Source organism: Gymnogyps californianus, chromosome 13 (genome assembly GCF_018139145.2).
Source record: "Gymnogyps californianus isolate 813 chromosome 13, ASM1813914v2, whole genome shotgun sequence".
In the NCBI taxonomy this organism is placed as follows: domain Eukaryota; kingdom Metazoa; phylum Chordata; class Aves; order Accipitriformes; family Cathartidae; genus Gymnogyps; species Gymnogyps californianus.
In genome coordinates this window covers 13,532,108-13,558,956 of record NC_059483.1, presented here as the reverse complement: position 1 = coordinate 13,558,956, position 26,849 = coordinate 13,532,108, and the positions used below count along the sequence as shown (strand labels likewise).

The 26,849-nt window shown below is 38.7% G+C and overlaps 1 protein-coding gene across 5 annotated transcripts in view; it reads right to left on the bottom strand.

Annotated features, from left to right (window-relative positions):
- The window catches only part of EEFSEC (eukaryotic elongation factor, selenocysteine-tRNA specific), a 129,590-nt gene that overhangs the window by 37,698 nt on the left and 65,043 nt on the right, over positions 1 to 26,849 (bottom strand). For 3 of the 5 annotated variants that reach the window (XM_050904649.1, XM_050904650.1, XM_050904651.1), the window contains exons 5-6: positions 18,677 to 19,318; positions 4,135 to 4,291 (exon numbers count right to left, since the gene is read on the bottom strand). In XM_050904649.1, coding sequence (XP_050760606.1) covers positions 4,135 to 4,291; positions 18,677 to 19,318 — 799 coding nt within the window. Of the gene's footprint in view, positions 1 to 4,134; positions 4,292 to 18,102; positions 18,161 to 18,676; positions 19,319 to 26,849 lie in introns of those variants that run through there. The other 2 variants (XM_050904653.1, XM_050904652.1) reach the window with 2 other exon arrangements.

The following is a 26,849-nucleotide window of genomic DNA, read 5'->3' as shown; positions in this document are numbered from 1 at the left end:
ACAGATCGTGATTTTGCAAACCAAGCAGAGTTTTACAGGGTCAGTTCTTGGGTGAGAGACAGTTAAACAAAATCCACAATTAGCACTAAGTTATTCAAACGATTCACTGAACTTTGTCTGAATTTCTTATCAACTGGCATGACATTCCTAGGTGCAATGTATGTTGAAATAAGCATTTTCCAAAGACTGTCATTGTTAGCTTTTGTCTTCTTTAGAATAAGACACTTAAACATACAGTTCCTGCCTCTCCAAACTTGTTCTTGATTTCAAAGGTGAACAATACTTTTCACTCATTTACCCTGACTATATAATGCAGTGTTCCCATTTACAACTAAAACAGCTGCCACATATCACCCACCTCAGCAAGAAGCACTTCATCAGTAGCTCGTTCCCTCATATACACACACACACTAGCATAACTTACAAAGCACTGTAGTTTAAATTGCCTTTCAAATCCTGTTTTTTAAGCAGCTTGTTAAACTAAGCAAAACTCTCTTGTGAGTTTAGAGATTACGTCCCCCTTTTTATGTATTTGATCATACAACCAGTCTGGAAGGTAAACATCATCCTGTCAATTAACACACCTTGAAACTTTTTCCTCAATTAAAACACAAACAGCTCCACAACCTAGCCCTATAGAATAGCAGATCTGCCAGCAAACACTTTTTTAATTTTTTTTTTTTTAAACTAGATGCCACTGCAAACACTCTAGAAAGTAGGTTATACCTTGTCATTCAAGCAATAAAAGCATGCCTGAACACAAAAACACAAATGAGATGAAAAATACATTGTCCTTCTACTTTCCACCACCCTGCTGCCTTGTCTGTTTTACCCTGACATAGGCACTAGCAAACATCCAGGCAAACTACACATGAGTATTCTCAAAATAGAACTACATCTTCTTCCTCTGCAAAGGTGACCTGGCAGTACAAGAAATCTCTGCTAAATAACATCTCTCAATAGTCAAGTTACACTTTGCTTTATTTCATGTTATTAGCTTTACTTCTACCTCCTTGGACCACCCTAAGGGATTCTTCTCCATTATGTTCTTCAAATACTTGCAGATAATCATATCTCCCACTTAGACATCATTTAGCCAAGTTTCATACATTTCTTTTCATCTTCTTTCCCCCATAAATCAATCCCTTCAGCCTCTCCAGCATTCTTGCTGCTCTTCCCTGAATTTCTTCCAAACTGCTGACATCTTTCAGCAACTGAGGAACTTCCACAATTGCATGCTGTACTCTAGATGTGTTTTTTGTACTCTAAAGAAAGATAATTAAGCCTTTTCAAGAAATATTAATGCTCCAAGCCTGGAATAAATCTAAATCAGAATTTTTTTTTTTTCTCCCAGAATGGATAGTAATTATCCCCATTTCACAGAGCAGAAGAGCAGAGAGAAGTATCTGACTTATTGCTGCACACAAGCAGTGCCAGAATAAGAAACAGATCCGTGTTCTGTCATTCCCAGTCGTGAGGTCTGCCAAGTTTCAGCCCACAGACGACGTAAGACAACGTTCCCAGGCTGTGATCTATAGGCAAACACAAGCCATTTCCAAGTGACTATGGAACAACACTTGGGGAGCCCAACACTTCCTCACATGAGCAGGCACGGTGCTGGAGGCTGTTGGCACCAGCAGGACCATCTAACACCCTACAACGTGCCATGGTCTGCTATTACACCTTAAGGAGTCAGGACACAAGTCTGATACATCTACCTGATTTTTATTGCTATGTAGAGCTTTGTTTCTAAAACCAGTCCTCAACTATCAGGTTAACTACCCGAACAAGCTATTCGATTCCAGAGGTTAAGACTGGTTTTAAATATGAGAGGACTGACTGACTGCCAGGCTGAGGCAGTCCAAGGCAGTTTTCAACTTGCACATTTCCTTCCCTTCCCTCCCACTCCCTGATACATTTGTGAAGGAATCATGGGGAAATAACTTCAGAAAAATCAAATTGCTCTTCACAAAAGAGATCTGTAAGAGAGACTATATGAGGGGAGGCAAGGCTGAAGAATGGGGGGGAAGGGAGAAAAGAGTCTGATCCATTAAATTTAATAAAAAAACAACCCCAAACCCCACAAACAGGATGCAGACACATTAAAAAAGCAACACTGACCTAACAAAGGAATGTGAACTGCAGTTGACTTAAACAGCATCACAGCAATAGCCCTTCCCCTACACACAAATCTCTGCAACTCTTAAAGACACAGGTTTTTAGGCCCTTCCAACTTCTATGGTTCTTTACCCTGCTATGTGTTGTATGATACTCTTAGCTTGAGCTAATTTGGCTTACTGCCTCTTCTTTCCAGACAACAAGAGTACCTAAGCTTGACCCAGACTAAAGCAAACTAAGTTGTATTATTCTGCCTACCTTAGAAAGGTATTAAATTCTAGTATTCTGCTACATATTCTTCTCATTGAAAGAACAAACTATAAAGAGTCCTCTGTTTCATGGTCTGCTGTTAAACATCAGAAGAGTATAACCAAGATTAGATAATGAACACCTTGGTGAAAGGTATCATTTCTTCCCACTAACTCTATATATACAGAGCAAAAAGCAATTTTCTAAATCTGTGTACGATTTTCTTAATGTGACTGCTGGTTCGCAATTATAGTTCCTGCTTACATCCACAATGGCGACAAAGACTCCTTATTAGGCTTCTCCCCATCCCATGAAGAATGATTTCCTCCATCCAAAATGTGGAAATAGCAATGTAAATGCCATCCTCCTGTTGTTGTTCTCTTTCATCGTATTTTTGCCTCCGGGAGAGAAAAGCTACTAACACCACTACATTTTTAAGCAAGATATCATCTTGATTTTCAGCTTGAACCCTTTTCAGCGTTAAGGTCATTTACACATCCTTTCACCACCTACCTAAAGGTACCTATCTCAGTGAACGCTTAAAAGCTTTTCTATCCTAGAAAATGCAAACCACACATAAATCTGGTGCAACGTCTTTCTTTAAATATGCACTGTGCTTGCTAATTAGGCTCTCAGACCTATATGCAAAGTCTAGCATTTGGTGACAAAACTGGAATTACAGCTAAGATAGAATACAGGAGGTTTTTTGTCTAGTCAGAAATCCTTATCTTGCGACAGGAAGAAAGGAAATTTGCTGAGGGTCAAAATTAGTGCAGTTGCATCAAGCCTTAAGTTAAATGGAAAATAGCCCATCTTCAGCAAGAAATCAGGAAACTTCATTTTTCTCTGTCGATCAATCACTATGTGATTGTTTGCTGTCATATAACATCATGATTTCTCTTCTCCACTTGTACAACGGAAGTAATCTCACTCATCTCCCTAAAGAGGGCGGAGGATTAACTAGTGACAAATGGGCTGAAGACACTACAGAAATACAAAAGTACTTCTAGTATCATTAAAATCTTATCCCACAATCTGAGTTAAATGTAGCACCTATTATTGCCTTTTGAAAAGGCTTAGAACAACTTTCCTACCTTAAAAGAAGGAGGAAAAAAACCAGTAATGACACTTATAAACTCTAGCACCCATCATTCCCCATGCTTTAACTTAAGGCGGCATAAATCCTTGCTGTAATTCACCAAGGATGAAAAATACAGTAATGATATCATAAAACCAGGAGACACAAGCAATAGAACAGTCTCAAGATCTCCAAAAACTCATTTATCAAGCAGTTTTTGCTTGAAGGCAAGTTAGGTAATAACATGCAGAACAGAGCCAATTTAAGGAACTTGCATCCACTATACTATATTTAATAAGTAGCTACAGGTAAAAATGATTGCAGGTTTGCTTTCCTTTATTTGTTCAGAAGGGCTCTGGTGCAAATCATACGTATATTAAGAGAGGAGAGATTTCCACAAACCCTTCTGTGCAGAGCATGATTCCTATGTTGCTGACACTTAACAAGAAGTCATTTTGAGACCTGACTTTGTTGACACAGGAGATGTGGCTTCAGGCCGTTCAGTCTCACAATATAAGTCACAGCCACCATTTAATTAGAAGAGATACAAGCCACCAAATCATCAGTGGTCTAACTGGGTACGAGCTGATTTCAAAGCTTCAGGAAACTTGGTAACATTCAGACTTGCAATATTGGAAGATCCTCTACACTCGACATAGATTAGTATTTGTTAGCTGATAAACACCTACCTGGAATTCGGATTTTAAATTTGCCACTTTGTCCAAAACCACCGTCTATTATTCCATCTTCTCCTGTAGATAGTTTGACTTTTAGACCCACAAAAATCTGGATGTTTGTTTCCTTTTTAAACAATGAACGACCAATCACATTGTAATCATCCATCACCTGCAAAAGAAATAGGGCTTCATGAGTCTACAATCTAAAGTGGCAAGAAAAATTATACCTATGACATACACTAAGTTTGATGACTTCTACCACCCTGCCCTTGGAAAACCATTTACCCCCAAATGAACAAAACTCTAGATGAGTCGTCTAAACTGCTGAGTTTAAGGCAATTTGTGTCTAAAACCATAGAAGACTTTGTGAATTAATATATTTCTGCTTTCACCTCCTTTCTTATAATATAGGAAGAACAAAACCTACATCAGAACATGCTGTAAAGATCAGTTAATTAAAATCTTTCCTGCTTTGAAACCTTCCCGTGAAAGTCACTTAAGTACCTATGCTCACAAAAAGTTTATTCCATTACTTATCCTACAGCTAAGTACATTATCTCCTACATAAACATTCTCTGTCTCTTAGCTCCAGACCTGCACTCCAACAGCTACATTTCCAAAGAAATTACAGAATTACTCAGACTTTCTAAATAGAGCCTTTTAAATATTCACCTTCACATACACATTGATTTGTTAAACTAAAAGCCTTATGACCATTGTATCCAATTTTAATTTCAAGGTTTGTAACCCAGTGGGAAGAACCATTCCAAGTTGAATTCTTAATTAAGCTATCAGGAACAAGAGGCAGCAAGGTTGGTGGGTAAGGCAAGATAAACAACCCTCCCTTAGGCATTACAAAGTATAAGGTGCAGTCAAGTGAGCCTAATCCTGTAGGTGTGAATATCCTTGTATACCTAATGCCTGGAGTTACTCTACCTCATAGCCACAGCAAGAACATTTATTTACTTATCAGAAGAAATAAGGGGATATTACTTAAATCTATTCAAGATTTTTTTTTTTTGGTGGCAAAAGTTGCAGCTCTTCTTCCTATCTTAGGAGCAATTTTTAGATAAACCTAAGGGTTTCAAAGACCAAAGTGACTTAGAACAGTAAAGAATTACAATGAATTTTGAACGCTCCCCTTTATTCAGTTTAAATGATGACTCTAAGTATTGCTGGTTTATTAAGCTACTCTCCTTCCCTAAAGCCTCCTCCATAAACAGTAGTGCATATACAGACTCAAATCCCTAGCATTGTTGTTTATTATTTTGTTACATATGTATGCTTCTATTTTAATGCCAATCTCAGTATGGCAGTAAATCTAGCATCAGAAATTTAATTTTTGTTTTATTTTAAATGGTGTTTACTTGCTCAGCTATAAACAGCCTCGAAAGGGCTATGCAATATTAGAGAGCACTGGCAAGACCTCACCCTGTCCCAGACCACACGCACATGCAGGATAAGAAATGTTTACAGCCCTTCTTCCTTCTTTCACATGGAGATGCCAACAGTACAGGCAGCTCTGCTCCCAGCTGGGTGCAGAGTCAAGGCTGTAGGCAGAAGCATTCAGATGTCTCAACAACATTCACTGCCTGAACATCCACTCCTCATCTTTTCCCAAAAGGTCATGTTTCTGGTTTTTTTGGTGTGTCTGTCCTCTCTCACCCCCTCAAAAAGCACTGCTTCAAAATAGCTTGGGAACCATTAATGGTAGCATCACTGCTTGGCAACCTCTGGCTTAAGTTTAAAACTGAATAATGTCTTTTACTAGAACCACTGATAATAGGTGGTGGTAGAGAGGGAAGATAAGCTTTCAGGCACACTTGCCTTTCTTCAGGACTGAAATAGAAGACTAGCAGAAAAAAGAAGGTGTGAGTTCCAACCTGAAGAAGCACTTACAGTCTCAAAACCTTCTTCATTTTTCCAGTTGCATTAGCCGGTGAAATAAAAATATTACTACTTCTTATAAATCTTTTATTTCTAAAACAAGAATTTCAAAACTGAACATCCCTCTCCTCCACCACTGGCTACGTGCTTCTTACCCCTGTGTTTGAAATACAGATGGTCTCTTACCTTCCAGTGAGGATCTTCCATATATCTGTTATTTTTGTAGTTATCCCCCCAAAATGGCACAGGAAGCCAACTTTAAAGACAACATAAACATCTTTTATTTTTCCAAGAGCACTTCAAAGTTATCTTTAACTTAATTAAAAACGGAATTACAGGGTGAGCAATCATACGAGGCTAGCATGGTTCAGTTTAGAGCCTCCCCAGTAAGGCTGTCAGAAAAAACTCAGAATGATTTCTGTGAACAAGTGTTACAGGCATCATGTACCTTTGAGTAAACTGGTAATGATAACCTACAATTCATGATTATAACAGCAACAAAATCTATCACCATGTAGGTATGCCATACTCAATACCTTCTGGTTTTAAACCCCCTCATCTTTTATAAGTAAATGTGCTTTTTAGGGTCTTGCTCTTGTACACACAGTTTAGGAGAGTAACTGAGGGCTCCAGCTGCACTTTTCCTTTCACTCCAATGGTCAACCTGCTAAAAAATCGCTCCTTTAGCTGATCAATATGTTCTGTCCATATCACCATTATTCCTTGAACATCTCTATAGGCCATTAGAAAAACAACTGCTTTAGTGGTGCTGAGATAATCAGTGATCGGTGACTTGCCTGAGTGGCTGTTTGGAATAAAATCTTTATGACCCAAAGTCTCAGTCTCATACGCTAAATACTATGCATCCCATCTCATGTCGTCCATTCCCCCCAGTTAGCCTATCCCCAATTTAACCCTGAAGAAGAATAAATAATAAGAGAATGCCTGACATAAACTAAGATACTGATCAATCTTTCTAGTAAAATAAATGGGTGAAGGAGAGACAATTGCTACATAGGAAACCTCATTTTTCTCAACTTTAAGACCATCTTAGGAAAAGAAAAATTAAATTTTTGTTTCAGTTTTGCTTTGTAAAAAGGCACAGAAATGCATGTTGTTCTCTCCAACTGAAACTCAACACTTCCAATTACTTTACCAGCAATTTACCTCCAATCGCTGGATTTCAAGTTAATCCCCTTTGAGTTCTCAGAACATCTACAATGGCAATCACTTTGCCTATTAGCTGAACAGCCTTTTGGGAGATCTTTCTGCTTTTCTCTCAAAAACTCTTTTTTTGTTATAAAATATTATTAACTTAAAAAGCCAAATGCCGCAAAGACAGTAAGGGATACGCAGTCTGCTCTGAAGCAGCAGCAAGGGGCCTAGCAATGAGGGCAGACTAATTTTATTAACTTCAGGGAAACTTCAAAAAGCTTTAGGGCTTTAATGCCAGACAGAGACGACCCCAAAAGTCAGTTTAAGTGCTGCATAAACAAAGGATTAGGGCAAGAAAAAGCTGAAGGCTCCTTGCATTTCTTGTTTATATTGTCATATGACCTAGTAGGAGTGGGAGAGGGCTGCCTCTCTGACTTTAATCCCCCATGGTGTACAGTGGCGTTTCAGTTCACTGACCTACATTACGAAAATATTTTTTTAAATTTATGGGCAGAGGTGCAGCATCAAACTCACTTAAGGACTTTAAAAAAAGAAAAGGGGCGGGGGGAGAAATACCCAGAAGAGAAAAATTTTCTGCCTGGTATAGTCTCCCCCTCTCACTCAGGTTAGATCAGCAGCTTAGAAAGGGATTTCAAGTTCAAAGGGAATGTCTCTGTTACTCTTGTTTTATGGCTTAGACAAGAGGACACAATAGCACTGAGTTTATGAAATATCCCTTCCCACTTGGCTTTTGTGTTTGCAGGAAAAAAGTAAACAGCACTTTATAACCATAGGTGAAGTATGTGCATCTCTGGCACATAACACTGTTGCTAATACCAAGAAGTTCACAGAAAAAATTAACCACCTCACACACTCCCCATCTAAGCAGTACTTACGCTACCATATATTGTTTGCAAAACCACAGTTAATGTTACATACGTTGGCATTCAGTGCAAACCATAGTATAATTCTAAGGAAAAATAACTCTGCAATTTCCCTTTGAGCAGGGATAGCAAGCTATACCATCCAGCTTGTTAAACCACCCTCATTTTTAAGATAACTTAGAAATTACTGTCATCTGAACACCCTCTCAAACAATCCATCACACACATTTTGAGAGCAAATAACTCCGTGTCTTAACATAACTGTAGAAAAAAAAAGGGGATCAGAACAGAAACACACAGGAGGAAACAAAGCAGTGCCAGAATGAGACTGGAAATAAGAAAAGGTTTGAGACAGAGAAAGTAAAAGCGCTGAATATTAAATACTAGAGACACAGAGAGAGAAAGAATAACCTTTTTTGATTTAATCTAAAATTATATGTTTTTAAATAGAAATAAAACAATTTTTTAAAAAAGGATAAAAACAAGTCTGAGGATTATTCTCAGCAAATTCATAAATGGCCCACTGAAACCAAAGCAGAAAACAACAGGAGAGGAAAAGAACAAAAAGAACCTATGACTAACACTGAAAATACAAAGTATTTTTATTACTTTTTTGTACTTTAGAAAAAGTACACTTGAGACATCTTCATCATGATTCAGTGACAGTTCATTTATTTCTAGAAAACAGTTTCGAGCACTTTCCATTTCTGTGTCAGAAATGGGAATATTTTGGAGGCTGCAAATTCCTGTTCTCCTTTTTAAAAACATGGCTTCATGCATTGAGAAAATGACAGTACATGAGGCCGCAAAAAGGGAGAGGGAGAAAGGAACTGAGGATTTGACTGACAATTGTGTTTGCAGCTTTTTTGATTCTCCAAAGACTGTTCTAGCTTATAGTTCGTTACCGAGAACTAGGTGAACAACTTGGTACAAAGAAAGAATGATTTGGTCAGTCACGCCGTTTCCTCAAGAGCTTACATCAGCATAAAAGCATTAAAGGCTTTTCTTTCTGCAATTCCCTCCAGCACTAGAAGCTTTCGGTTCCGTGCTGAGCTCTAAAGACCTCCTTCTTTCTCACCATCCTCCAAGCGAACATACTAAACTTGTGCCTTTGAACATCCATCCAGGAGGAAGGAAGAGTTGAAAAGCTCTTCTCCTTCAGTACTTCATGTCTCATTACTGCTGTTTTAATAGAGCAAGAAGCCATCACACAGACATCTCTGCATATCCACTAACTTTGGTTTTCAGATGTTTGTCCCATCTCTCCCCAGCCTATGTTTCTTGTATCCAAGAAACACCTTTTCTCTGCCCTTCTCTTCCTTTCTCGTTAAAGGGACAACTGCATTTGAGAATATCTGACAAGCAGCCATAAAGGCCCTTCTCTTTGCTGAGCTTTTTGCCATCACTATAGTCTGCTTAAAACCATTACAGTAGTGGAAAAAGAGTCTTGGCTATTGAGTCAGGACAATGCTTAAGAACTGCATAACCAGACCGGTTTAGATTTTAAAAGCTCTATACATACCAATCAGCGTTCTCCAGGCACGCACAGGGTACAAACAGGGCACTAACTTCATTATGCACCTTTATAGTGCAAGTTTCCTTCACCTCTATTTAAAGTTTAGAAGGGCTGAATCCCAAAAAACCACAGGCACTAAATTCCTGACATAGCCTAGTTAAGAACACATTCATTTTACCAAGTAAGAAGAAACTGGTTGATGTCAAGATTTTACTAATCTTTACAGCAATCTATGCTGTGTTCCCCTTATGTAAGAAAAGCAACATCAATAGAGAGGGAAAAGAGGAGGCTACAGACTGTTACTACATACTGTACTGCTCAGGACCTCCATCTCCAGACTAGCCAGCCCTGGCTCAAAATGCTATAAAGATTAAAACCCCTGTAATGCTTACTATCCAAGCACAAACCAAGAAAGAGGCTGTTCTGTAGAGCAGAAGATCTGTAGATGCAGAAGTCTTGACCTGGCCTTGTAAGAAGGACGCAGAGAGGATTGCCAAGCTGAAGAGGGCTCCTCCCAGGCTGCGCTTCTGAGCAGCTGGAAGGACTCTGGTGGTATCTCCATGACTTAAGAACACTCAGGCACTTTCTTCAACTATTTTAAAGTATTTTAACTGTGGCGATCTCAGGTTCTGAGATCTTAAACATCCAAAAGGAAGTATCAGTGAGATCTGGCAACTTTCATTTGGAACAGTGCATAGATCTGGCACGTAGCAGTGGGTCAAGTATAGTGACAGTAAGTTAATTTGTTTCTAAAGGAAACTGCCCACAAATAGCTTGGGGAGGGCAGAGAGGAACAAAGAACAGAGGCTTACAAAATCCTCACTGGAAGTTAAGTAGCCAACGAGGACAGGCCTGCAAAGAGCTGAAGCAACTGATGCCAAGGAAGAGGAGAGCGCTGACTCTTGACACAGACTCACATCCCCTTCTGAAGACACCACACAGACACACAAACATCCCAAGTCTCTCCCCTCCCCTAATGATCTCTATCTCCAGTGTGTGGAACCTCTGCCCAAAGCCCAACAGTCCACCATCTCTCTTGGATAACAGTTTCCTTCTGCCATTTGGTTAACAAGGTTTGTGGTACCAAGTAATACAAGTCTGTGCTATACCGCTGAATATTTGTAACTCAAATCCCAGTGAAGGTGTAACAGTAGAGGGATGGTTACAGTTCAATAATATGCAGGTTTAGTTTTACTTTACCTTTTTACTTTAAAAATGCCTAGGAAATTACATTTATATAAAACCGAAGTTATTTAAATTGCAGAATTGGGCTCTTAAGTTAAGAAATGCCAGATGTCCATGCAACCTTATTCCTGTCCCTCTTTGTTATGCCCCATGATATAGTCTTTACATGACCACATCCAAAAAAATTTCACAGGAACCCTGCCTTATTAAGTGCACAGGGTAGAGGCACAGGGGAACAGAATTAATGTTGCATAGGCAACTGTAAATCTGGTATTTCCTAACTTTCAAGTGCTTGATTTTGCAACCTAAGTAACATTCTTAATTTATTTTTGTATCCAATAAATAAAATGGTGTATTGGTTGCCTTGCTGACAAACCGATTCCCCCACAGGTGACTCTTACACAACCTCAGAAAAATCAACACCAGCTGTCCATACACTTGTAAGACCCAAAAGCATGTCTGCATTTTAAATTTAATAATATAAATAATAACCATAGGTGTTACTCAAACCTTGCAAAATTCTACTACCCAGTCATGTGGAGCAAGGCATTCTTTTGTTGGTGAGTGAACAAAATATCAATCTTTTCATATGAGTAAGCAAGCAGATTCTGTGACTTAGCTGGTACACTTTTATGACAAATGTATTCTACTGTGTTAATCCATATGTTGTGTCCGTCAGTAAACATCACTATTCTTTTTTCAGTACTGTTTAACAGAAATGGCATTTCTGTTTAATGAGCATACAGCCCTCCCTTCCCCCACTAAGCTTCTCAAACCCTTTTACTCAAAAACTAAACAAGAGCCAATAAATAAATGCATCTTTTATATTCCTATTTTACAGTGTATTTTAACTAGTGAATGTGCTGTGCACTTTTATTCACCTGATTGGCTTCATCTCTGTATTATTACTGTATTTAGCATACCATCAGCAGCCAAGCAGAACCAAACAAACTCATGTTCAGACTTCAAAGCAGGAAAAATATTAATTGTGGCGTCTCCATGTTTACAGTAGATGGAGTGACATCCACCACTTCTCCCAGCCAGAGTCACAGAAGGTTCTGCAGACAGCCCAGGTCACTGCCTGTGCCTGCAGGCAGCACTCAATCAGTTTTCCCTGTACAGTTTGGCCTTGTTACTCACTTTGTGCCCGTATTAGTCTGCACATCATATCAGTCACCCAGAAAGCGACATTGCCTGGCTGATGCAGTGTTCGACTTGCTATCCTGCTGGAACTACAGTGCCACTATAAGAAAATAGCAGATGAAACATTAGCCCTACTAAGCCAATGAAACATCCTTTATCTAGAAATAAGTTAGATGGAAGAATCTAACTGTCTGAGCATGTAAAGTTTACTTCTCTGCATTCCTAGCGGCACTGCTGCCATGCAACAGAAAACTCAAGGAACAGTATTTCTGTGGCAAATATTTTAAATACAGCGCACAGGCACAACTCTGTGAAACGAATTCTGGTATTACTGATATCTGGAGATGATTCAGTGAAAAAAAAGTACCTGTGTTGCTCACACATGATCCACTGCTCAGGAATCTTTCTAGACAGGAATACTCTGGCACTCCCATATTAATTTACTACCTCCCCAAGCAAAGACAACCTCCCCAGAAGTCTGGTCACGTCCCTTAAATGAACCGCATTGGACGTTCCTATTCACTCATGGACAAGTTCATTTTTCCTCCTTCATACCCACCTTTGGCAGTTTGGTCAAGCATGTGGCTGAGCTACTATAAACTTGACACGTACTCTGGAAACTAAATGTTGGTGTTTTCACTCAAAAAGCCATAAGGAATTAAAAGACAAAATATGGCTGATAATTGTTAAGAAATGCCATTTTCACAACCACTGCTTTTCAAAACATCTAGCTCCCTAAAGGGTAGTCTGGGTCATTGCTGGTCATCAACAAATTTAAGTACTATTTTCTCAAGCTTCCTGCAGTTGCTTACTAGTACTCATCTCCACAATATCTCATCCTTCTTCTGAAAGGTCAGAAAGATCTGTTAAGCAATGGTGACAAAGACCTTCCATTTGACCACTTGGGTAATACACTTGCTCTGACACAGCTCTTGTTATCCTACTGTAAGGAGAGAAAAAACCCAACACTTAACAGATGCTGAAAGATAAGCTTTTTCTCTTCCATTCAGGCTTCAGAAGAGATGCTCTGATAAAAATCTTGATAACTTACCCTGCTTTCACATCTTGCTCCTGCAACAATACTTTTCTCCTTGGGGACACTTAGATCACACCAATATCCAAACAATTAGTAACATGTTGTTATTAAGCAATAAGTGAATTCTTCCATCCTCCAGAAACTAAGCATGCTAGCTACATGATGGCCTTGGTCCCCATGAGAACAAGTTCAATAAGAAAACTCACTATCCAGCAACCCACAAAACTTGGGAACAAAGTGGCTATGAATAAAACTAGGACATCCCACAGCTGTGACACAAGAGGAAACTGCTGAAGAAACAAGTGCAATGTGATTACCATCAAATAAGTAATGCCTAAGAGCAAGGCAAATAATGAGAAAAATACATTAAAAACTTTTAAATACACAGAGAGAATTAATTTTTCTTAATGTCAGAGGAACACAGAGAAAGCATCTTTAGGAAGGACAAGCCCATTCTCATAGGGAAACATTCTGCTATGCTTAAAATGGGAAACAATTGCAACTGAGACATGCATATATTTTTCACTACACAAGCTTGAAAGTGCAGAAGGTGCAGCTTGCGCTATGCAAGCAAGGCAGAGTTTTCCTTTTCCTTTTGTTTCTGCCACAGAGCTACTGATTTACGAGCATCCTCGACAATAGGACACCGTGGCAACCATCCTAAGATAAATCCTGCTTGTGCAAACACTTTCAAAACAGGCAGAATATCTGAGTCATGCAGGAAAGCATGATGCACTTCTACAGTTCACCTTTCAGTTGAAACTCTCTGTACTCAACCTGTATGTCCATGGAAGCCAAAGAGCAAATAACGTGACAAGTATAAAGGATTTATCCCAGGAACTGAGTAAGTGCTTCGTGAGTCAGATTGGAATTAATCTGCAATGCTGCGTAGAGGTAAAATTCAGAGAGGAAGATATTTCAGAGATGGTGTTAAGATTAATACAAGTCTCTTTGCCCACAGACCTGCAAAGAGCTGAGTGGTGAGCAGCGTGTCTCCAGAAGCACAAGACCAAGGACAACAGTTGCTGTTTAGCTTCATAATTTGCTTGTCTCCAACTCTAGGGGCTGGTGATCTGCTACAGTTCAGCAAGTCCACATGCACAGCCACCACCGTATGCCGATTCAGGGGGACAAACTTTCTTCACAGCATCTCATTTGCCCTTTTTTCACCAAGATTCCCACATCACGCTCCTTAAAGCGACGCTGGTGTTCACAATAGCACTCTCAGCCTTGCTTTTACCTTTTTATCAGTACAAGCCACTTGTTGCCAGCCTAGCTCTTTTTCCTATCGAAAGTACATTTGTCAGGCAGCCAAGGTTTTACAAAAATGAAGCGTCCAGAGGGTGACAGTCTCTGCCTCCATATAACCACACCAGAAAGATGCTCTTGACAGAAACTTCCTTCCACTGAACTTATCCCCTTCTCTCAAGTCCTCTCTGCAGAGAAAACTGGACTAATATTTCACATAATTTTAAAATCATGGAGTTAAGTAAATACAAACCTTTGCCAGTGCCCTCTTAGTTCTGAGGGAATGGCAGATTTTGATTTTCCTTAAAACTAACCCCTAAAGACTTACTCTAACCCCAAAACAAATCTGGTCTAAAGCGAAACAGGAGCATTCACACACTTCTACAACAGTTCAAAAACATCAGATAAAAATCATAACTGCAGTTTGAATCATGCAACTTTTTCATGACCAAGATGCAATCCCAGCATGGTTAGAAGCAAGCTTCCTGCACCATGCAGGATCTCAGACAACACTAACTTAACCAAAATGGCAGATGATAAATGTTTTAAAGCCAAATTTCTCAGATACTACAGTAATACATACCTAAAAAAAAAAATCAGCAGATAAATAAGCAAGGATGTGAAAAAAGAGGCTCAAGGATACACTGCAGACAGGTAAATTCAAAGATCCTGGTGAACAACAGTAGTCAGGCTTTGATTCTTGCTCTCCCCGTGCTCCACTCACCCTTAGCATTAGAGGCAAGATACCAGAAGGAAACAGTGAGCAGTAGAAAAAGAAGTGCAAGGGTACTTGAATTTTTGTAGAACACTTACCACCACTTGAGCAGATGAGAAAAAACCAGGAAGCTTAGGCATGAATTTTCACTGAAACATACTAATTCAAGACTGTTTGCTAGTTTAAGTATGATTTTTTACTTTTTTAAAATGCAGTGTTTACCCAGTTCATGGATTTGATTTCTATGTGAAATAGCAAAAATGACACACTTGCTCTTAGCCAAAAAAATCTTTGAGCATAAATGTTGTTCTTTTATTAAAAAAAATAAACCTTAAAATCCAAGAGGGTTCCATGCACAAGAGGCACAAAAGAAAAGTACTGTGATGCTGAAACTTAATGAATTTACAATTCTTACTATTCCATCAGTGCTCTGAAATTAATCAGAATAGGAACAAAAAGCCAAACCATAAATGCCTGATTTCTCCTGGGTAAACTAGTAGTTAAACTGCAGGGAATTTATTTTAATTCTAGCAGCAAGCAGGGGGGGGCCTTGAAAGAGCCCACATCAGATTAGCAGCAACGTTTTACAAACGCGCTCTATTGAATTCCGCTACAACCCAGTTATGGGAGCATGTTTCCACCCCGTGCTGAACCCGGGAAGGCGGACATTACATGCTCCTGCCTCCCTCTCTCCCAGCCTTTCAGGAAGCTATGAAGCTAATTTTCCTCGGCAGTATTCTCTGGAGGAAAAGTTCACTTCTCATGAAGGTAACATGTATTTTTTAATTTTTTTTTTTTTTATGCCTCCCCAGGGAAGGTGAGGAGGGGGGAGCTTCCTTGCTCAACAGAGAAAGAAATTTTCCTGTATCAGTGCCAAGAATAGACACCCTAAATTCAGCGATCCTTATCTCTAGCCATCCATCAACAGCAGGGTGGGACCAGTTGATTCAGTTTTCTATTAGCTAGCGACTTTGTGTACTAAAATAAGTCACTGTACCACCCAATTGTTCCTGCTGCTCTCTGCTCTGCAAAAGCACAGACTTAATAGTAGCTACCTCAACTAGCGCTGTAAGTACTTCCCCAGCAGGCCCTTTATAACTGGCACAATCCTCTTCCCACCAACTCTCCCAAGTCCCTGCGTGCCCCTGTGACTTTACACCATGAGCGTTTCTTACGACATTTGCTCCACTATCCTTTCGGCACGCATCAGGGAAAATGCCAACTCCGAGGATCTACAGTACCACAGGAGGCCAAATCCGAGAACAAATCTAACCTGCAGACAGACTATTCGATGGCAACTGTTCATTTACAGGGCCAATTAGTATTCATACAGACAGTGATCAAGGCCCATATTTAGGGCACACTGTATGACAGATGAAGACAGGATAAAATAATGACCCCCCCCCAGCTCTATATTTTAAAAAGCATGGGAAAATATCAAAACAGTTCACTAATATATCAGCCTAATAAATTACTGTTGGTCAAACATCAAATAACCCACATTCCTTGGTTATCTTCTGAACCGGAAAATAAAATATGTGTAATTTGATCAACATTATTCCATTACTTACACAGTAAAATCAATAGCAGAATACGTAAACTGGCAAAAGATTTGAAAATAACATTAAAATAAGAACAATTAAAAATGCACGACCGAGGCTAACAGCAAATGCTGTTAACCCAGTCAGACAACTCAAACAGCTGATATTCTGCAAGTTTTCAACTCCCATAGACTAGTGCCATGTATTGGGAGCAAAAATAAAGAAAGAATCTGAGACCAGTTCATTTCAGTGAAACAAAACACAAGCAGCATGTGTCTCCGTGGGTCACACAAACTTCTGTTCTCATTGATATTGCTACAGCCAGAGAAACAAAAGGAGTTGGTAAGCCAGGTCTCGCTGGATATTAGCGGCATGGGCCATGCACAAGTGAGTAAATTTTTAGCAAAGATAAAGGCAAATGTTTCGTGAGTTCAGATAGCTCTAGGGCATCAGAAGAATTGGCATCCAGACACGCACATTTGGTCTAGAGCTTCTCTGCAGCTTAGAGGACAGAATACTTTGGACCCGTTGTTCTAGTTCAACATCACCATCAGCCAAAGAGAAATGTAGCCAGCCATTTCAAACAAAGGAAACAATACACCTGCTAGCAAAATTTTGAAGAGTGACTGCTGATTTTGGGCGTCCCATATAACCCATATTAATGGAGACAAAATTTTCAAAGCTACAAATATCCTCCTCCTAACTACCTTCTTCCTAGTGACAAAAATGGCATCCAAAAAACCAACACAACACCACAGGTCTGTAGTGCCTTTGAAAAGAATGGCCTCCAAAGTCAGTAGTGGAAATTCAAAAGGAGAAATTTTTTTTTTTTTTTTTTTTTTAAAGCTAAAACAGCAACATAGAAACCTCAGAGAAAAAGGGGAAATACGAGTTGCCCATTTGATCATTTAATGTAGTGAGGCATTTAGAAAAGAACCTCACTAATTCAAAATCATGCCTGGACAGGAATCTTGGTTTATTTTTTACTATTACATTAGTAAAGCAAACAAACAAAAAAATATTCAAGAAGTCTGCATTATAAATTGCAAACATGGTAAGGTATGCTAAGTGTTTAGTCTCCTAAAGTAAAGTAAGGAGAGCTATTACGCAGTACTCAACACAGCTTTATGGAATTTTGAAAGGAAGTAAGAATGCTAAACATTTTGTTCAAACAATCAGGTTTTGGATTAGGAAAATAAAAATTAATAGTTCTTTACACAAAAGTTAATAAAATACTTACCGCAATAATACATCAAGTAAACATCTGCTAAAGTTTACATCAACTCTGCTCATTTAGGAGTAAGCAATTAAATTATTTATATATTGCACATCTCCACCTAAACCATTCATCATGAAAAATTCCACTATGGGATGTATAAACAAATGGTTCTCCACTGATTACTGAAAGGTAACCACCACCAAGGTCGAACTTATGAGAGCAATGTAGTAATACCAACCACTATAGACAGTGTATCTATCCATACTGAAGGGACAGTAAAAAATGCCAATTAATTTTTACTGTAGATGCTAACTCCTCCAGAAAGCACCTCTATTTTCTGCCATGAGGTGGTTCAAGTACATACACTACAGCAGGTTAACACCTGTGCAACACAGAAACAACACGCATTAATCAAGGCTCCAAGTCCTCCATGTCAATCCATGAGATTGATCCCAACTTCAGCATGCTATAGCTCTGTAAGGCATCTTGTAGGAGATTCTTTTTGCCTACTAAAATAAACGTTAATAATTAAGGTTCTTATTTAATAAAGTGTGAAAACGCATAAAAGAATTAATAGTGTTGAGTTATTTAATCTAATGCTACTTTCTATTTGTTTTACGCTGTCTTTACATTTTCAATGTACTGCAGAATAACTGTGTAAAATACGTCAATGGAAAGCTGGAAGTTTTGTCAACTGGGAAGAGAACAGACAAGCCACTTAGGAAGGTACACAAACAAAGCAAGTTTGCAGGAAGAACAGAGTGGCTAGACATCAAGAGGATCAGTGAAAAACTAGCATCAAATTACTCAACACTGCATTGAACTGAATAAACTAGTCACTTTTAAACAGTGATTTCCGACTGTTTGCAAGCAGACAAGATGTAATACACTAGGTATACAAACATAAGAAAAAAGTGTATAAAGACTCTGGAACATAACAGTGAAAATTCTGTAGCCCACCAATATATGTACTTAAGCAGAACAAATATTTCCCCTTCCCATGTATAGCATTAGAGACAGCTTACCCTTTCCACTTGTCCTTCTTTGTGCTTCAGTTTGTACACTTTCAGCTTTGGAAGGAAAGTCTCCACGTAGTTCTTGTCTTCCATGCCTTGGAGCAGTACCCCATGGAATGCCAACCTGCAAGTATTTGCATGAATATCTGTATCCAGCTTGGAGCCGATCACAAGGCACAGTTTAGGACAAGTGACTGGTTTTTCAAACTCTAGCAAAGCCCACTGTTGTCTTGGGAGCTGGACTTCTCCTGCCTGGTCATTTTCTTTGTTCTCCTCTGAAGAATTTGAGTCCTTGGACAAATATTCCTCTTGATAAAGATAATCTTTTTCAAAATCAAAAACGTTTTCTTGAATTTCTTCACTGAAGTCAGCAGGGGCTGGACTGAAAAACATCACTCTTCCCATAACTGTTTCATGACCAACTGTGATATGGAACTTGGCCTTGGTCTGAAGAGCTCCTCGAAAATACTGGATTTTCTTCAGGGAAATTATCGCAGCATGGATGGTGTGAAGTGATTCTGGGGTGCAAATTAGGCCTCGTTCTAGCAGTCTGGGATCAAACTGGGTTACACAGATACCTACTCTGTCACCCTGCATAGCGTAAGTTACAGGAGTATGGAACATCTGCATGGACTTGACTTTCTTTGTCACCTATTGATGAAAGAGCAAGAAAAAAAATGAAACAATTAGTTGCACACAAGTACATCACAAGCACAAAGCCACATATCACAGCCTGCTCTCTTGTAAGATGACTGACCTCCTAGAAGAGTCCACAGTTCAAAAAGCAGGAAGTGAACAGGCTGAGAACATACCCCATCATTTAGGATTACCTCAGGTTTGAGCCTCTTAGCTTATTCTACTTCTGTTCATGAGACTGTAAGATAATCATGGCCACAATCATGTTGATATTTGCATCATCTGTGCTGCAATGCCTACATACTATCTGCAAATCAACAGATACACCCACACCATGGAATAGCTTACTTAATGTACTCCCCCTAAGCACCACCAAAAGTGTAGCACTGCAATACCCATCCACGCACCTATGTGACTGTTTTCCCACCCCTTCTATGAAAATCGTTTCATATGCTTCTTTGACTTGGTTGAATTCAACTGTAAGATGTTCAGAACAAAAAACCTTTCCTTATGATGTATTTGTACAACACTGACCACAATGAAATCTTGTAAGCCATCACTGCAAAATAATTAGTAATCCAAAAATCTACCATCTCCTAGTCTATGACATTCCATATATTAAAAAAAAAGGTCCTCAAAGCTTTCTTGCAAAGATTTGAATGTTCATAAACATATGGCTAGCATTACTGTCACTAAGATGTGGGGTTCCACCTGTTCAGATTATCATAGGAAAAGCGCAGCACTGGCCACCACTTAAAATTTATTCAGCTCTTCCCAGATGCTATAAAAGTTTGACCTTAATGAGCTTGCTATTGTATTACTTATTTCAAGGAGTTCTCAAGGAGAAGAGAAGAATGAAATAAGCTTTTAAAGATCAGACTAGGCTCAGCTTGATCAAACTAAACCAGTTTAGTTTAACAAGGCTTCATTTTGGCTTTTCTTTCAGTTCTGCAAACCATCCTTTAATAAGATTCCCCCCCCGCCCCCCAGTTTGTGTGTAACCAAATGTTTTTTCTGATAATATGCTTATGTTGCCACCTGTTGCATTCATACTAATGCTGGATGCTTGGATAGGTAACCACTTTGCTTGAAGTCCCTACATTAGATAGCTTTTAATACTGAAATGATATTTTTGGCAATAAAAAAAATATTTATCTCCTAAATAAACATTAAGTACTTGGACAAGAGTCCTTAGTACAGAAAAGTTATACACAACGTATTTTTGAAGGGCTGAAACCTCAAAATTTAGATCCAAGAACTGAACTCTCCATGAGAATGCTCCATTCCAGAGATCATTTCTTTAGTGTGTCTTTATCAATATACAACAGATTATACTGTGAATGCATACAGAACAACAACATTGCCAGAACAGATCTCAACTTTCAGTATAATTTCTTCTTCTCTCTCCCTTTTCTTAGTACCATTTCTAAAGCTATCGTAAAGGTTCATGTCAAATGCTACTGTGCAATTCTCAGCATTCAAGCCATTAGTATCCGTCTTACTCGGCTGGAACTGTTCTCAAATCAATCTCCAACCACTGCATGTCCCTTAGTAGCTCATCTTCTAATCCTGGCCCACCCCATTTATCTTTTAACTCCTGAAAGTAAGAAACCAAAATACACAAGCACTGATGAAGAGAATCCCAAACCAAAGGATGGGACTCAGCAGATCTGGGCTTCATCCTCAGTATGTGACACAGCTTAGAGCACATCATTTAGGTTAGATGACTCGGAACAGTCTAGAGAAGTTAACCTTATTAGTTTTAATCACAGAATTATTTTCTCACAGTATAATACTGAAAATATCAGCTTTTTTCTGCATCTTGGATGCAATGCATAAGTGGAAACAAAACTATGTTTTTCACCTTTTCCTTTTCTACAAAGCCTGCTGCCCTATATGAAGGATATAGTACCTGGCTTCAGACAAATCTTTGTATGCCTATTCCCAACATCACCAAACTAAGCAATACTAAGAGGAGACTGTAGAAAAAGAAGGAGGAAAAACTCAGAGGGGAACAAATTGCAGAAACTTAGATCAAAATAGAGGAGTAGATGAAAAGTCTATTGGCTGAACTAAAAACCTTCAGTAACTGGAATATAAGCTCTCCAAATAAGTCAACAAAAAACAGTCACAGGCAATACACAGAAAGCTGATAAAAAACGGAAAAAATCTAGCAGCTGCATGGCTTCTGGAAAACAACAAAAATCCTGTATTCCTTCTTGAAATCATAATTGTACAAATAACAATGGCCATAAGCTTCACCACTACAAATGTTGTTTGGGTTCCCTGGATCTCTGGCTGCTAACCAAAACCAAAAGAAACACCCTTTTTCAGATTATAATAAGTTCTTATTGCAACATTTTTCAAATCAAATGCCACATCGATGCCTGTGGATTCTACAAGAATCCACAGAATATTGTGAGAAAGGAGATCAAGAGATGTGTTCACGTAAGAGAAAAACCCCCCACTAAAAAGCCTGGACCCAAATAGTTTGGTATGATCTTAACTAATATCAGAACAGACTTAAAAGGCCATTCTAAACACTCACTAGAATTTCAGTTTCAAGCATTTTTGTACTCAAATATATATTCATTATCCCTTTAGCCAAACCTCCTAGACAGTACTACCTATCTAGATGAATTGAAGAGAAACAATTTAGCATTTACTGCCACCTCTCTATTCACTTCCGAGGTTGTACTTTTGAAGGCTGGAAGTACAGGGGCTTGAATCAAACCCTTCCTTCTTTCATTCGCTATAACCTACCTCTCCCTCTCCAGCTTCAATCATTGTGATAGTTGCAACACTGGTGATACAAGTAATGTTTAAGGACTTTAAAAAAAAAAGGTTTTCTAAACTTATGTGTTTCAAAGAAATAAACAAGCACTACAGGACTGAAATTCCATATGAAAAGTACCAGCCCAAACCATTTTGAAAGGACTTCTGTAATTTCATATGTGATAATACTGGCAGTAAAACTTTCATCTTCTACAACCATGGACAGGGTGAATAAACTGACAAGAACTAAGGAATCTTCCAGCACTGTCACTCCTCAACACAAAACTGGAACTGGAAGATGCACAAGAGATCTATGCAGTTTTCCATCTTAAATGGAGCCACAAAGATTTTTTTCTTTATTACAAATATTCCAGTTTATATTACTTTTTAGAAACTACCCACCTGAACAGTTGAGTGAAATTATTACAGAAAATATTTGCCAGTCTCTAAAACAGTCTACATGTATTCATCTGAAATACCTTTCACAGAATTCAGATAACATTAAAGAATAAAAATTGTGTTTAAAAAAAACCTATTCTTGTGTGCATATACTCAGAATACATTTAGCTTTTAATTAGGCATCTATGAAACATTCTTCAAAAGTGTTATGCCTACTCTCTCCCCTTAAATTAACTCAAATGATTAGGTTTGATCATCTGACATGCAGCCCATAAATAACAATCAGAAAGAGAATTAACAAGTACTTTTAAAATATTCACATCACATGATTAAACTTTTTCAATGAGATTCACAGTTCTCAACCATGGCATACAGGGCTGGCTTGTATCAGAATGCTAGCTGTGTTCTTCCACATTGCTCAGTGTTAAACTACATTAAAAAGAGTATACAATTGTAAAATATCACTTTCCATGACAAAAAGCTTGATGTAATTCCTATGTGTAGGAGAAACTTTGCAATGGAGTATTGATACAGGAGTATTTTCCAGTGTTGCATGAGGCTTTAACAGGATGGCTCCCGTTAATATATTTGCTGATGGTCCTCACAGTCTCTAATGCAAGTTCAAGAAAAGTTTTGGATCCTGACTAATTCTCTTTCAGGCTGCTCCTTCAGAAAACAGTATCCTAATTAAAAAAAACACTGAAAATTTGCAAAATCATGTAAAGTAAAGTGTCTGTCAGCCCCCCTCCCCCCCCAAGCAGATTATCTGTGCTGCCCCCACCTCTCTCATGGGAGACAAGCCCCCCACATTCTGGCTGCGCTCACCCAGAGCTTTAAGAATCGCCTGATTTCTTTGTAGCTGGGTCTGGCTTTCAAGACAGGTCTGCTTGTCCTCAGACACATGAAGGGAAAGATACTGCATTACTCAACCTACTGAAAATCAGCACTTCATGCTGACCTATCCAGTACCTTGCAGATGATTTAATCAGCCCATCTATATTTGTTCTAAATTTAAACAGTTTTTCCCCTTATATTCATGTTATCTATTCTTGTATCTAAAGCTCCCATAGACATGTCAGAGGACAGAAGAAAAGTAAATGGGAAGAACACATTCAAGCCCATTCCTTTTTCCCCTACATGTTCTCAGTACCAGAAGCAACTGTAAAAGGAGTATACAGCACAGTATCTTAACTGACCATAAACTCTGTTCCAAGAGACTAACATATGTAGGAATTAGAATCTGACCAGAACACTAGAGTGTGCTTAGGTGATTGGGCGGGTGGATTAGATCACACAAGAACTGAGTTGGAATTGCATCTCCTTCAAAAGGTCAGACATGGAACCAGCAGAGAAGTGAATCAGTGAGTTGATCTGCACCCACTGGATCAAATAACAAGAGCCAGAGCAGCTTTAAATCACTAACTTCCTGTTTTCTGAGCAGACCATGAACATCAGTACAGTATTTCATTCCATTTCACTCTGACCCCGACTGACAGAGACATTCGTCCATGGTTTAAAATACTCCAAATGTAGGGTTTTTCTTCAAGAGACCGAAGTACGTAACTAAAATTAATCTTTGTTTTGTCCGGCCTTTAAAATACAAACCTGGAAGCACTGAAAAGGGTGCAGCTGGCCCTCAGTATTAGATTTGTTTCTCTTCTGTATTTCTAGTTTCCCTACGGAAGGGATCCCCACAAGTTACAGCACAGTTCTAAACTTTCACATATTTTCTTTAGCTTTACAACAATAGAAGTTTCAAGTAGAGAGCTGCGGCTGGATCGCTCAGTCCACCCATCTACCAACAGAATGACGTTAAATATTTCAGAGCATTCTGTCCTGAGCAATAGGAATTCATAACTGAGATCACCTATGACTAGTATCTTTGGCATTTCTTTGCATTTGTTTCGAGCACCCAATTTTTGTCCTCAAAATGCTGTCTGTAAAACAATTTCTATCTCATCTTGTCCATTAAAATAGTGCAAGGCCCATTTTAGCAATCCACTAGAGACAGACATATTTTACTCTTTTGCGGAATTAGGCATTTAGACACAGAAAGAAAGAGAACAATATTGAGTGCAACTTCAAAGAGACAGACTTATTACATGCAAACAATGTAGGTGAACATGGAAAATTTGGATACCATTATAAAACTTGCTACAAACTTCGCTAAGAAATTCACTCACATTTTGTTTTCTAACAATGACACAAGGGAATTGATTGTATCTCATCATATAAATCAAGAGCCATGTGTTGAAATCTTGTATCATTTGCAAAGAGATTTGCTTCACTTTTTAAATTTTATTTGTATAATTACATTAATGTTCCTAAAGCATTATGTAAAGGTCTATAAAAAGTGTGAGAAAGAAGTTTGTGTTCAAATGCAGATTAAAAAATGCAAAACAGAAATCAAAAGCACCCAAACAGTTCAGCCCTTGAGATAAACAAATGTATTCAATAAGAAGAGAACCTGTTATTTGAAGACCAAAGGAAAAGCCCACTAAGATTTTCAAAGCAGTTTAATACAGACTAATAGAAAACAGGATACAGAAAAAGTCCACTAATGACTTTTTCCCCTGATATGTGGGAGCTTTTCCTTTATTTATCCAACTTCCATTAAGTTATCAACCATATGCCATTGCTTATAGCTTCTTTAGATAAGAACCTAGCCATCCCGCTGCCTCCCAATGCTGTGAGTGCATCTTTCTGACACGAAAGATGCAGCAACCATACTTGTAATTCTGATGAGAAACTGCAAAGTTAAAATAATTAGTCTCAATAATCTATTAGAGAAAACACTGATTACAAATGCAGTATTTATAAAAGGAGTATTACATATGTATCACAAAAAAGAGACCTCGCTTCAAATGCAGAGGACTCCAATCAGTTTAAAATAAAGATCACATCTTGGAGCCCAGCTACTAAGAGCTGCATCTTTAAACTTACATCCAAGAAGGAAGAGGAACTGATAAATGAAGAAAGCACCATTTCAGCCCTGAGGTTTAGAAATACACCATGAGCAAGCCTGCCTGAATCAGCACCCAAATAAGAAAAAAAACAACAAACCCTTGAGAGGCATAAACTGACCATACATTGCAGCAAAGTGCCAAATACCAGAAACACCACCTTAATATCATCCAGTAGAAGTGCCTCCTTACAGCTGAGGAGGAGCAACAAACTAATGCCCAGCTGCACAACTAAAATGCATCCCATATCTGCTGCTTTTGAAAGCAAGGACTGCCTTCCTCCCTATTGCTCTACTACAAATCCAAATAAACAATAAGGCATCTCATCCTCCTGCTTCCAGTATCATCTCTTGGTAGTCAGAGGATATCAAGCTACACTGTCAAAAAAAATGCAGCCCACTTGTCTGAAAGGCTACCACAATTTTTAGTTTTCAGCCAACCCTTCTCTAAGCACATATACTGAAACTAAGCAAAGCTCTAATTCAGATGTAAGACTGCTCTTACATGTAAGCAGATCTTTTCATAAAGTCTCTTCTAAACATGAAGAATGCCAAATTCTTTGCTTTATAAGGGATGACCATTCACAAGCAAAGCTGAGTCCTATAGATGAGTAAGCAGCCATGTGTTTAGTGAAGAAGGCAAACCACTCCTGCTTGAAAGTGTCAGAAGGACACCTAGGCTGTGAAGGCACAAGACAAACAACGAGCATTCAGAAATCATGAGTCAAGGCCTCTGCCCTACTCCATCCACACCTTCCATCCAAATAAAAAAAAAAATCTTTTATTTTAAAAATTAAGATCTGGAATATTTTCTTAATTCTCTGAGAGGCCTTTGCGGTTCATGTCATATCTCAATGAACACTGAGAAACATTAGTTCCAAATCTTCAACCAGGATTTCAGAACAGCATAAATGGAGATAAAACAGGAGCTGTCAATTGTACATTGTTGAACAGCAATCACACAACACAAACTTTGCCCACTGCTCAGGTTGTGGAAAGCCATCTTTGCTGAGTCAACATCACAATGGCAGCTAGGACCAACTACAAAGAGTAGAAACCTCAAACAGTCAGAAATCCAAGTTTGCGGGTGCCACCAAGATCACGTGGCTTAGTAACAATTTTCTGAAAGATCTTGAATATTTCTAGAATCTATTATTTGTCCTTGGCCTCACTTTGCCTCCAGATAGGAAAGAAATACAGCATCTAGAGGAAAAACTATTTCACATAGAATGATTCTTTTAACTTAGTTTTTTGATGTGAAGTTTATAAGGGCATTCACCATATGACCACTGTGGTGCTTATGTAATGCCACACATGCTACCAGATTTTATTTAATATACTCCTCCTCCTGATAAGATAACACCATAGCCTGAAAAGCCTGCACTGCAACACTGGAATAAAGCAATATAA